Here is a 13,399-nt window from a genome sequence, read left to right on the forward strand (position 1 = left end):
GTTATTAAAGTTTTAACAAAAAAATTCTCCATCTCGTGGGTCGGTGAACGATTAATGAAACATGAAGTGATAATTGGGAAAAAGGATTCAATTACATGAAATAAGCAACAGGAACAAAACCATAGGCAGAGAAACCAAATCATTGAGATGATTCGGCCCGGTACCCATGATGCTTCCCAAAATGCACATTCCTCATAGCGACATAACTATACAAGGCCTGCAAATGGGTAGCTCATCTATAGAACTCCCGATTTTCAGACGGCTCCAAGATTGGCATTGTTGCCGCCTTTGATGCCAAACACTTTGAGGATCTTTAGCTTGATGGGACATTCGGAGGGAAGACCTTTTGAATGAATTCCAAAAAGCGTCGGGAGTAGAATGTAGGATCTACTGCAGAGATGGATAAGGAATCAAACTGAAGAGATTTGTACGCATGTTCAATCTTCTTGCCCGTGTTGTAGTCTTGCAATATATCAATGATCCCAAGATAAAGCACCACATCATACACTCCATGAAACATTTGCTCGTCTCCCTGATTCACCATAATCTGCTCTGCTCTTGATGGCATGTTTACACCCAGTTGAACTTGGAGTCTGCTTATTAAGCCAAGAAAGAATATGTTATAGCATATGCCCTAAGAGTAACCATCAATTTCTACGCATCTTGAAATGCATGAAAGGGGTACACCAAGGACAGAATCATCAACATCATACCTTGCAGTACCAGGTAAAAGAAGATCCACTTCCTCGTAGCCAGCAGCTGATGCTCTTAATCGGTTACCTCTAACGTGAGGGCCTGCAACAACACTACCATCATCTGTTCCGCGCGGAATTAGGACAAGTCCTTGAGGGTAGTTGGAGATCTCATCCTCCAGAGCCTCTGTCAATGGAACGCCAAAAGCAAAATTTTAGCATTACTCATCAGCCAATGTGAATTGTTACTCAGGATGTTGTTAATACACATAGAATGACACTACCCATAATACTGACCTTCCTCCGCAACCATTCCCAGTCCATCAGTTCTAGTGCTAGTATTGTAGGACATAAGAGACCGCAGATGTTGGGGGGCCCGATAATGCACACCCAGGAGAAGGCTATAGTCCATTATGTGTTGTGCCTCAAGAAATTTGCTGTCAGTCTCAATCTGACTAAAAGGAGTGGCAACAAATAAAATTATAAAAGACAGGAGAATTTAACTCTTACGAGAGCTACTGATCAGGCACCTAGAATTAATCTTCACTACATGTTTTTATTTTTACAAATTTAACAATAATTCGTTACCGCTTTCAGAGAAGTTCTTACACCGAGGAACTACTACAGAATAAACACTAGGTGCACCTATAGACTTCAAGCAGGAACGCAAAATTGACAAATCCAACAATGAATTACCACTTACTTCAATAAAGACTCTCGCCAAGAAGGTTCCAAATAAAAGCAGTAGTTTAAATCCAAATCTTTTAGTGTGGTGTTTTCGTCAATTTCAATCTTATCTGCTGAACGCCCAAGAGATGAACCTTTCAAATCAAATCTCCTATGAATTCTTAACTCTGTGCAGAACATGTTTCCCATCACTACAAACCGGAACTGCAAAGCATACATTATCTTACAAATATTAGCCTTTTAAATACAGCAAGCAATCACATTATTAGGACGGATTCATAAAAACATACGAACAAAAAAACTCAATATAGAATCGGCCTGTGAACAAGGTGGTTCACGCATATTACCTTTATTGATATCTGTATCCAACAGTTATATCCCAAGTATGAACACAAAAGTTTAAAAGAGAAACATGTCAAGGTCCAAAGGCACTGTGCCCATTACCTTTTGACCACTTGAAGGTTTAATCCTGTGAAGGCCAAAGAATTTTGTAATGAGGGTGTTCTCATACGTCTTTACGTGATGATGATAACTAGGAAGCATCCGTAGAAGAACCTACACACCAAAATTCGGGTTACCAATCTTCTAGGCATAACATACAGCGGAGAACCTCAATTATAGCAGATATATCATAATTCTGCTACTACAATGGATTGATGACAAGAAATTGAATAGAATATCGGTCATAGATTATGTTATAACAAAGATAGGCAAACTGAAGTAGCAGGCAATCTTGACATCACCGTAGTATAATGAACAAACCTAGTTAATCAAGGATATACATGCTACAATATTTAACAAGATACATATTAGGAGAAAAAAAAAATAGGCGACACAATCTTTCACTACATTATCTGAATTGAAACTCAGAAAACAGCATGCATGTTTGGCCCAAAAAAAAATTGTATTTAACAAGGTAAGAATTAAGTACTGACATGTCCAGTAATTCTAAAACAACTGAAATTCCATCAAACACTCATTTATGTTTTTTGAGTGAAAATTATTATATGTAAAAGTAAGAACCTACAGCTCTTGGCTGCTATGCTTATGCAAGTAAGCTTCAAAGAAAGGAGTTACTGATTCAGTGTGAATTTGTGCAGAAACATCATAAGAAGAAAACCACAAGACTTCAAACGCTTTTAGTCTTTTATTTAAATCCACAGAAAATGTACATGCACAAGCCTTAAAAAAGAGTGATTAGATACCTGAACTTCAGATTTCCTGAGTGTCTTAATCATGAAACGATCATCTTGAGATAGAAAAAAGACACTACCACTTTTTCCAGGAGAAGAAAGTTCTCTGAGAGCATCATTTCCACAAATAGACATCATGTAGTCAGCAGCATCAATTTTGAACATCTCCCTTAAATTCCTACAGTAAGTTTTAGGAATGTCATGATCATTGCATCATTGGATTAAAAATTGGGACAATAAAGACAGCACAACATCTGCACTACAGCTGAATGCATTTTTATCCTTGAACTAAACACACTTGTACATCCAGGAGTATACAACGTACAACTTTTTCAGGGTTCAGTCTGTTAAGTTGATTGAGCATATATTGAGTTTGCATGTTCTTTAATCATAAAGTAAATGGTACTTCTTTTCTCGTTGGGTTTTTCAAAAGAAAAGTAGCTCATGATTATAATTTTCATGTACACACAAAAATCCAAAATGTGTTGGAATTTAAGATACATGTATCTGGTAAGCATCAGGACAAAGTTCAACACATGATAACTAACCTGAAGACCATTGGACAGTAGTCTTTCCACTTAAAATCTACTGACTGATGAGGTGGTGTCAATTGAGAGCCTTCTTTTGGAAAATTCATCCAAAAACTGGCCCGAGGACCAAAATCCGATGTTCTAACTTCTCTCCTTTGTATTGGTGTGATCTTTCCAACAGTATACCTGACAATATTCTAATGTATATTCAAGATTAAGGCCTCCAATCAAAACAAATTTATAAAAAATATGAGTAACAAACACAAGCTATTACGATTGGGATTATTTTTCGAATACTCTTCAAATCTCATAAGCTACATATTAAATGTCTGGCAGGAATATCCCCAAAGGAGTGGGTCGTAACCAAATGTGAAGGATAACCTTGTTAAATTCTCAAACCACTTGTTCAATCATATACTTACTTTAAGATATATATATATATATATATATATATATATATATATACAGTATATGTATTTATTGTTTCTTGATTTTCTGTCATGTTTGTTACAGCCAGCAGAAAAGGATAACGCAGATCATATTGCTTATCAAGTATTTGCTCATACTAGACAGGAATAATTAGTCAAGAAATCTCATTCAATTAAAAAGAGAACGTTAGGCGATAAATTAACTGATACAGATTAAAAGTCACTGATGAAAATGGTTTGGAACTTCAATAAAATGAATCTACCTGATACCAAGCTGCAAACTGAGCATTAGATCGTAACTCCTGTGACCTTTAATGATAGCTTCACCAGGTCTCTTAACCACTTTCGCTAGTTTCTTTTGTCTACGCTTTGCTCTTCTAGTTGATGACGAGAATGAATTATTTATTACTAGCTCACTGATTAAGACACCTTGCATATATTCTCTTTCCAAGATTGGAATGTTTTCCCCAGCATCATTTTCACCACCTTCAGTCAGTGACGAATCATGTGCAATCACTTTTTCTATAGATACCTCCAGACTCCAACGCCTTTCTAAGGAAACATTTCTATTATGGGATTGTTCTAAATTCATAATATTTCTCTTTGACAATTTATCAGCTGAAGCCGTATGAGATCCCTGGATCCCTCCTATCTTAACATTTCCCAGTTCTGCTGAAGTAGCATGATGAATATGTGACTTGTTTTGCAGCTTCTGATTTCTTAAGTCTGGCAAGAGCCCTCTTTTCCTCAAAGCATTGAGGTAAAGTTCTTCCACTGCTGGAAGTCTACTGCCTCTTGGGTAGAATGATCCTTTCCCATCCTTCAGGCCCCGAGTCCAAGTTCCAACATAAAACCCTCCATCACTCCAGGTGTATACTCCAAAACCATGCATCATGCCATTCAGCCAGCTTCCTTCGAATGAGTCCCCATTTGTCCAAGTGAGGGTTCCCTTCCCCGACATTTTCCCAGCTTTCATGTTTCCTAGATAAACATTTCCATGTCGCCATGTATACTTACCTGGCCCTTCTGGCAACCCCTGGATCCAAGAGCCTTCAAAAATATCACCATTAGGATAAACTTGGTATCCCAAACCATGTTTGAGATTCAGTCGCCATCTCCCCTTATAATTCAAGTTATCTGATCCAACGTATGTCCCTGCACCATGCATATATCCACCGGAAAATTCGCCCTCATAAACAGCACCTGAAGGCCATGATATCTTTCCACTTCCATTTCTCATCCCCCGTCTCCACTCACCCTCATATATGCAGCCATCTGACCACAAATATTTTCCCTTACCCTCGGGAATGTTGCCAAGCAGTGCTCCGGCATATGTTTCACCATTTGGAAGTAAGAGCTCTGTAACTCTAAACACAGCAGGTACAGAACTATGAACAGCCTCACCATTATTTAATGAGAACTCACTATCTTTGTCCGAAATGACATCAAGAGACTTTGCTCTCTCAGCAAAAGATCGTGCTCCTCTCAAATCATCGTGAATGGCCGCAGGGCCAGACATGCATAATGCCCCAAAGATTTCAGTTCCTTATACAGTTAAAGTTGCTCCAGAATTCTCATAGGCCACATGACGATATGGGATTCTGTAAAAAGTCATAAAAAAAAGTGGTATAAACATAAACAGATCATCATTCTCTAATCTACTACCATGATAGACATTAAATACTCTATAAAAGGCAGATATCAAGAGCCTTAGAACAAGTAAATCAAAGTGCAATATGAAAGAATTGAAAAACGAATATTACAAAAACCAAATCTTATTTGCTCTGGTAAACATCAGTATTTGCAGCTAAAACTTATTATTGGGGAGAAGAATAGCATGAGTACCGAAACAAATGCACTGCAGATACACCAGACATCTTTTTATCTTTCTTTCTTTCTCATTTTTCTTTTCCATTACTTTTTGCTAGAATTGTTAATGAAGTAAATATAAAAAGGAAAACCACAGATCCAAATACAACAAATGATTTAAAGCAACAAAAGATATAACAAAAGGATATGAAATCTCAAACTTTATAAGCAGAAGAGAAACAGGGCAGGTAGTACTTTCCCAAATCTCAAACTGCACTATTAACATACCCAAAAAATCACTGTCGCAAACAATGAAAAACCAGCAACTTATGCAGAATATCTCATACAAAACAAGGCAGAAAACACTTCATCTGAAGCCTCCAAACAACAAGATGGTCAGTCAAATATTGTAGGCCGGCTTGAAGCTACAGTATTCCTATAGTTCCTCGTACATTCATATTGTAATCCTCTTTAAAACAGAATAAGATAGATGAAGAGTCCACATTCATAGCCCCCATTCATTTCAACCCAAAATTTAATATACTGCAACTAGTGGCTCTTCAGCTTTGTTCTGAAGCAAAAGCTTAGTGATTTTATTTCCAAGTTGACTTTCTAATGTCCAAAAGAAAATAAGCTGATTTCAGCTCCAGAATCCATTGCCAAGAAAAGCAGACATGAACAAAAGCAATCCCACTATGCGAGACAAACTTAACCAAAAGCAAAAGAAAACCCATGTTCCATTCTCAAACTTAAACCCACAACAAGAACATGAAGAGAAACAGAAAGAGTGAGAAAAAGGGAACCTGGGAAAATGAGAGAAGAGAGATGGGGAGCTGAACATAAGGAGGGTCTGGTGTTTTGGAGTTTCAAGTTTGAAGCTTTGGCTTCTCTCTGTGTTTTGAGGTTGGAGATGGTTTTTGCGAATCTTAAAACACGAGGCAGACGATTAGTGTGAAGCTAGAGACGCACTCTGTACCTTATTTAATACACAAAAACAGAAATATAGCGCAAAAAACGTCTCCGTATATGGTGACGTTTTTTTTGTTTTTTTGTTTTTGACAATGATGGTGACGTTGAATGTCGAGAATACCCACGTTCGGGTCGATTGACTGATATTTACATGAGGGTGAAATACGAAAAGGACAAATTGCGTAAGAAGGTAATAGAGTAAAAGAGAGAGTCAAGTTATGTCTTGCACACTACTACAAAATAGTTTTCGAATTTTTAACTAAACTGCACGAAATATGCAAAAATAACACAGTTGGTTGCTTGAAAATTTACTGGCTCCAACTAGATCATCAACTCAATAACCTAAGTTATGGGCGTCAAGAACAAATTGGGTAATACTACTGGAATGATCGATGTCTTAATTTGATAAAAGAATACTAGGATTCACAACTCACTATATGTGAATGAACAGTTTTAGGGAAAAGTTATCTGCAAATGAGATTTTTTTGTTTTTGATTTTAGTTTTTATTATCTTATTTTTAAATTATATAATCTCATTTTTAAAAATAACATACGGTGAAAAAGTGTTTATATATTTTCACACATATTTTGGTTGATAAACTCTCTTCTGATTATTAGAGTATAGATGTATCTCTCTCTACTTCAAACTCATAATTATGATCGAAACATGGAATTTCCTTTAATAGCATCAATGGAAAATAATTTTCGTTTTTTGTAACTAAAAACAATGTTTTAAAGTTTTCCGCCTCAATATCAAATAATTCGGTTACTATTTTCATGTAAAACTTTCGCCCCTATAACCTGTCATTGATTATAACATGCCAATAGTGGCCTATGACTAACAAAGTTTCAACTTAGATTAATGACACTAGGTAAGTGGAGGGTTAGCGAGTGGAAGTGTGGAACCTTCATAATCCAATCTTAGCATAGGTTAGACCAGAACCACATAGGGTTTAGATATTCCCACACATAAAGCTACCTTTATATATGCTGTAACGTATAAACAAAGGCCAACTTGGCTAGCTTTTAAAGACGTTTAGGTTTCAAATACTAGTGATTAGTATTTTGATCAAATTGATCAAGATTGTGCATGAATAAGTTAGAAAATAAGAATAAGTTATGCATGAATAAGTTAGAAGGATTCTCACTCTGGTAGATTCTTATCGTAATATTCCGACTGGTAGATCATTCCTTTTTTTCACTCTGGATATTATGTGTTGTACACCAATTGCGGTCTCTAGGTAATGTGTATAATATTTGTTATAGGGGTTTAGTGAAATGTTTGTTTTACCCTCATTTAGTTGTAGGTTTATTTTGTGCTCATTCTATAATGAGGGTTACTTGTCGTAAATTGCATTATACTATGTGATCTTAGATCACTGCTTGATGTCATAAAACAATACAATTCATGATGTATGTAGCATTTTGGGTCTTAGTTATGGTAACCATGATTTTCTAAAAAAAAATTAGAAATAATTGAATTGGCTCCTGAAGTCCTGATATATACTTTATGAGTAATTTTATTGTGTTTCCTATGCTTCTGTTTTATGTACGTACTTAAAGGCCCCCATAGACATTATTTTAGCACCGCCCCTGTTAATTCTAAAATGGTGGAGAGAAGGCATGAATTGAGATATTAACGACAAGATACAATAATATTAAACCAAAGGAACTAGTGGGAAGACTTTATATGTTCTTACTGAGGGGTTTTGCTCCTCATAGAAAATATCATGAATGATAACATGACTCTTCGGCAGGTGCGGATCTACAATTATGCATGAGCATCCCTCAATCAAAAGAAAAAAACAAGAGCTAGTATTAATTGATTGATTAATTTTAATGTTGGCTCTACTGAAGCACCACACTGAATTTCTAACACTACTCAATGAATTTCTCTCTTTCTCAATTTAATCATTTTAATATTCTTCTTCCTCGACCAATTACCCTCAAATCCCTAATTCCCCATGTTGAACCATCTCTGCCATAACCACCAGCTTTGGTGCGTCCTCCACGGCTCCACCTCTGTTGCCCTGTGTCAACAATATAAGAGGCTAGTTTACAAAAATTGTTGGGAGGGATTTGATAATGTGAGGGACTAAGGGTGAATTTCTCAATTGGAATTACTTCCAAGAAGTTGTTGTCGTTGGTAGTTTTTCTAAGGTTTATTTTAATTTCTCATTTTCCTTGAATGATTGAAGTATTTATCAATCTATACTTCTTTGTTTTTGGAATACTAGGTTATTATTTGCTAATTTATATTGTGAAAGTGTTGAATCTACTGAGAATGAAGAAGTTAGAAGTCATTTGTAACATCCTAAATTTTTAAGTAGACCAATTTTTCTTTTTATAAATAGAAAGTAAGCATTGCTATGAGTTTGGGGGTATTTTTCGGTTAATTTTTCGGATTCTCAATTCATTTTTAACGATTTTCTAAAGATAGAGTCAAAATTAAATAAGAGAGTGACGTGTTAAGTTCGGATTGCACCACGTGGTGACACGTGATAAGTGATTAGTTGACCCATTTAGGCTGCTGACGTCATCAACTATCATAATCAGTGGACACGTGTCAACTTCTGATGTGTGAATAGTGGGCTTTTGTTATTTCAACACCTGACAACATATCAGCCAATAATATGTTAACACATGACATTTTTCAGCCTATAAATAGGGCATCCCCTTCTATTCATCTGCACATTTCTCTCTCTCCTCGTTTAATATATACTAAGAATTTTATTATTAGTTTGTGACGAAATTTTCACTCATTATAACTTGTGATTCGTAACTCCGATTTAAAATCCGCGAGTGGTTATGGATTTATATCGACGTCTTTTTCTATCATAAAAGATTGGATTAAATCTAATAGTGATTTTTAGAAGGCTTGTTTTAGGATTCTGTTTACATTCGGTGACGGAGTGCCGGAGTGGCGTGTCGAGGTGAGTTGTTTATATAATGTGTTTTAAATATTTTTATATATTGTTCAAATAGTCGAAAAACATGTTTTAGATCTATTTTGAAATATCTCTATATTTTTAAGTGAAGCATGTTTATTTGTGAAATATGTGGAATTTATATATTATTATATTATGTGTTGGATACATTATGTGACAAGTCATGTAACATGTGAACTTCTTGATTGGTTATGTCGAAATAAGGAGGTGGCATAAAGATGTATAGGGCAAGAAGACTATTAGGTGCCTGTGGGGTACACTAAATTGAAGAATAACCGATAAGAATGGATTGTGTAATATGACACATTGTTGTGGACTGTGTATATATAATATATTTTATATTATAGCGTGTGTAAAAATGATATCGTTTCACTCACATGTTACATGATCCACTCCTTGAGCGCGTGGTTTTGCTCACCCACCCATTTTTACACTCTTTTACAAAGACGTTTAGATTTTACCAAGCCGGGGTTGGACAAGCCTAGAAGTAAGTCTTTTATTTTGTATTTACATTTCACTCTTTAACATTTAATTCACGCGTCGGGACCGGCGCCTGATGCAATAAAATCCACGACCTCGGGACCGAATTGTGACATCATTAGAGACTAGAGAGTTTAAGAAATCGATTTGCAAAATTAGATTTATTTAGTTTAAGCTGTTTTATTTATGTATTTGAGGGGTTAAATTCATTACGTTCCCCTTACTATGAATTAATTTGAGTTTCAAATTAAAAAAAAATCTCGCATTGTTGAATTTAATAAAATTTTAACCAAAAAAGAAGTTCAAACATCCTCATTATAACAATCAAGAATCTACCACTGCTCTTTGGTATCCACAGATTATCCAACAATTTATTACTAACAAGGTATGCAATTCTATTTAAAACACTATTGGCATGGTTTCACAATGAACACGACGTATTCTAATAGCCTGATAAACATCAACTAGAATAGAATTCACAATTGTTTTTAACACGACCCCAAAAATTATTTTCTCACTCCTAAGAGCAGCAATAACGATGATAGATAATGTTATACAAAAAATTGGTCGATATAAAGAAGTAAACCAGCTTTACACTTCTCCGCTTTTGTATTCAAAATTGAGTGTGCATGGAGAAAAAGGTATAGCAAGAGCAGCAAGAGACCCGTACCGAAATCCAAGCAGTGCTATTTAGCTATATTTATAAAATTTGGTAAAACTAAATATTTAATTTAGAAAGATTGAGTTAGCTACGATGTTCCTTTCCACACTGGTGAGAGAGGGGCAAGTGGGTGCATGAGTCCCCACTGATATTTAGTATATAATAAATTTTTTAGTTTTATATTAACTAGAATGCCAAATATTAGCTCAAATATTAACATATATACTCACCACATAGATTTAAAATATATACTACATGTTAATATGCCCACACACAAATAATTTACTCGGTCCGCCATTGCCTTTCCAGAAATTCCAAATACAACCAATTGTAAGCTTAGTAGTCATTCTTGACTTGCCTTAAATGTATATATCAGGGCTTTTCAATCAACTTAATTAACACATTAGATGGTTAAAACCCTTTTCTCCAGTCCTATAAGGTTTGACCTTAGTACATGGTTGGATGAGCTAGCCAACTTCCAAATGAACTCTCATATTTTAGGTGACATTTTTCACATGATCTTAGTGCTTCGCAGCCTGCTTTTCTTTGTGATATAATGTATTAATGTTACACGTACCGTTAGTTGATGATTCTTAATAGTTGATGAGGCCTTGTGGTCATTTGTTTATGATGTTTTCCACTTTACGTGGCCTCTTTTTATTATTTCTTTTGGAATTGTACAGTCGAGATTTGATTAGTGTTAAAATATCAGGGATTTGAATTAGGATAATGTTGGTTAATGACATACTGAATAGTATATAGTTCGATCAAAAAGGTTTAGGGCATGATTATTCAATGATGATCTAGGTTCTTGTTTAATTTATACCCACGTCGCCCTCGAGGAAACAAATTATGGAAGTCCAGAGCAAGCATATATATATATATATATATATATAATAAAACTCTATAAATTAATAGCATCAGTAAAAATTATTAATTTAACGTATTATTAATATATTAATAAATTAATAAAATATTAATTTATTGATAAATTAATAAAATATTAAATTATAGAAACGTAGCTCAAATTCCTTATAATAATAGGTTTATTATTACAAGTAGAGATATAATTCCTAATTTTTATATAGATGTATCATTCTTATATAGATGTATCATGTAATCCTCTATAAATAAGAGATTCCTATCAATGAATAACAGCAACCATGGCTTCTCATCTTAAAGGTGTAAGGAAGTCGACGATGACAAATGAAATGCGTAAAGCATTGTGTAAGTACAACTAAGACAATCCAAGTAGCACCCAGAAGTAATTGAAAGAATGAGTTTTAGAAAAGTTTGGATTTCAAGGGAGTCAAGGAATAGTATCAAATACGATCAATCCGTCTTCAAAGTATTTATTAGCTGCTCTCGAGAAACGTGATGTTAAGCGACACACATCAGCAAAATACCCTGATCTAGAAAAACAACTCTATGAGTGGATTATTCAATACCAAGAACATGTGAATATGACGGGAGAGCTAATCACGCAGAGGGCAAAAGAGTTTTTTCAAGATACTCCAGGGTTTTTTTTTTCTCAAGGATGGCTCGAGCGCTTCAAATCAAGATATGGGATAAAAAACTATCGTCTCTTTGGAGAAAGTGGATCAGTTGATATGGAGAGCTTGGAGAACAATTTAAAGTTCATAAGGGAGAAGGTTGATCAATTTGAGAAAGATGTTTTCAATATGGATGAAACAAGATTATTTTTTAGATTTCAACCGGATCATTCTCTTGGAACTAAGCAGCTTGAAGGGAAAAAACAAAACAAGGAAAGACTTACGATTGTAATTTGTTGTAATGAGGATAGTTCAGAAAAAATTCCTATGGATTATTGGGAAGTATGTTAAACCAAGGTGCTTCAAGAATGTGAACATGGGTAGTTTAAATTGTGTATACCGTGCTAACAAACGAGCATGGATGACGGTGGTCTTATTTGAAGAATATATTCAACAACTTGATAGCCAAATGCATGGTAGGAAAGTTCTTTTGCTTGTGGATAATTGTCTTGCTCATTCAAAAACCATTGAAGGATTGCAAAATGTTGAAATATTTTTCTTGCCACCAAACACAACTTCAAAGACTCAACCATGTGACGCAGTAATTATTCGAGTATTCAAGATGCATTATCGTTGTCGATTTTACCGAAGCCTTTTGAATGGTTATGATTAGGGGAATCAAATACCGAGAAGATAAATGTGTTAGAAGCAATGAATCTTGCAGTTCCAACTTGGACCACTGATGTTCATGCAAATACAATTGCAAATTGCTTTCGTCACTGTAAAATTCGGACAACGAATGACACGACTTTTGAGAATTTGGATAAACAATTAGAGAGCGAAGGTGTTTAAGATTTGGAGGGTCTTATTAAAGAGTTGAACTATCGTACCATAATGGAAGTCGAATACTTTTGAACTACCTGACGAAAATACAACAACTTCAGAGATGATGAATGACGAGAAGATAATTGAGAGCATCATGGGAAATGACAAAGATGATGAAGTTGAAGATGATAGTTCTATTATCAGTATTATGGAGCACTCTTCACGAAAAGAAGCTCTCATGGCAGCAAAGACATTGAATAATTTCTTGTTGCACTATGAGAAAACCACACTAAAAGTCTTACCATGTTAAGAAAAGTGCATGACGGGATTCAAGGTGACATCATTTTCAAGAAGAAACAAGCAACAATTGAGTCTTTCTTTACAAAGTCTTTATAAATGTAAAATTATTTATATATAATAAGAAGTTATTAATTTGTATATTTGATGGGCTCTATGTAAACTATCGAATTTCTATTATCTTATAATTTTGTGAAATATTAATTTAGCACGTTGACCTCGAGTCGGGACCGACAAAAATTATTATTTTAACGAGATTATTAATTAATTGAGTATTAATTTAACGAGATTCTATTGTATATGGAGAATGCTACAGGTAGAATAGTTGAAAACATCAGACATAGATAAAAAAAAAAGACCATGATTGTCGGAAATTATGTAGTACAA

General features: G+C 34.9%; 1 protein-coding gene across 1 annotated transcript; it reads right to left on the bottom strand.

Moving 5' to 3' along the window:
- Window positions 1-33: 33 nt before the first annotated feature.
- On the bottom strand, window positions 34-6,316 carry LOC126801176 (phosphatidylinositol 4-phosphate 5-kinase 9). Its single transcript, XM_050528644.1, has 9 exons — window positions 6,143-6,316; window positions 3,794-5,131; window positions 3,121-3,288; window positions 2,585-2,750; window positions 1,824-1,934; window positions 1,396-1,583; window positions 990-1,147; window positions 714-879; window positions 34-593 (listed from the first exon to the last, which is right to left on the bottom strand). The coding sequence occupies exons 2-9, from the start codon at window positions 5,047-5,049 to the stop codon at window positions 314-316; spliced, it is 2,493 nt and encodes an 830-aa protein (XP_050384601.1). The 5' UTR covers window positions 5,050-5,131; window positions 6,143-6,316; the 3' UTR covers window positions 34-313.
- Window positions 6,317-13,399: the final 7,083 nt, after the last annotated feature.

Source organism: Argentina anserina, chromosome 6 (genome assembly GCF_933775445.1).
Source record: "Argentina anserina chromosome 6, drPotAnse1.1, whole genome shotgun sequence".
In the NCBI taxonomy this organism is placed as follows: domain Eukaryota; kingdom Viridiplantae; phylum Streptophyta; class Magnoliopsida; order Rosales; family Rosaceae; genus Argentina; species Argentina anserina.

Bases quoted from the DNA above. Each gene is read 5' to 3' on its own strand.
- LOC126801176 (XM_050528644.1), bottom strand. From the start codon at position 5,049: ATGTCTGGCCCTGCGGCCATTCACGATGATTTGAGAGGAGCACGATCT. The intron at 1,584-1,823 runs GTAATGGGCACA...TATGCTTTGCAG, and splicing joins AACCTTCAAGTGGTCAAAAG to TTCCGGTTTGTAGTGATGGG. The intron at 1,148-1,395 runs GTAAGTGGTAAT...CACTCCTTTTAG, and splicing joins TGGCGAGAGTCTTTATTGAA to TCAGATTGAGACTGACAGCA.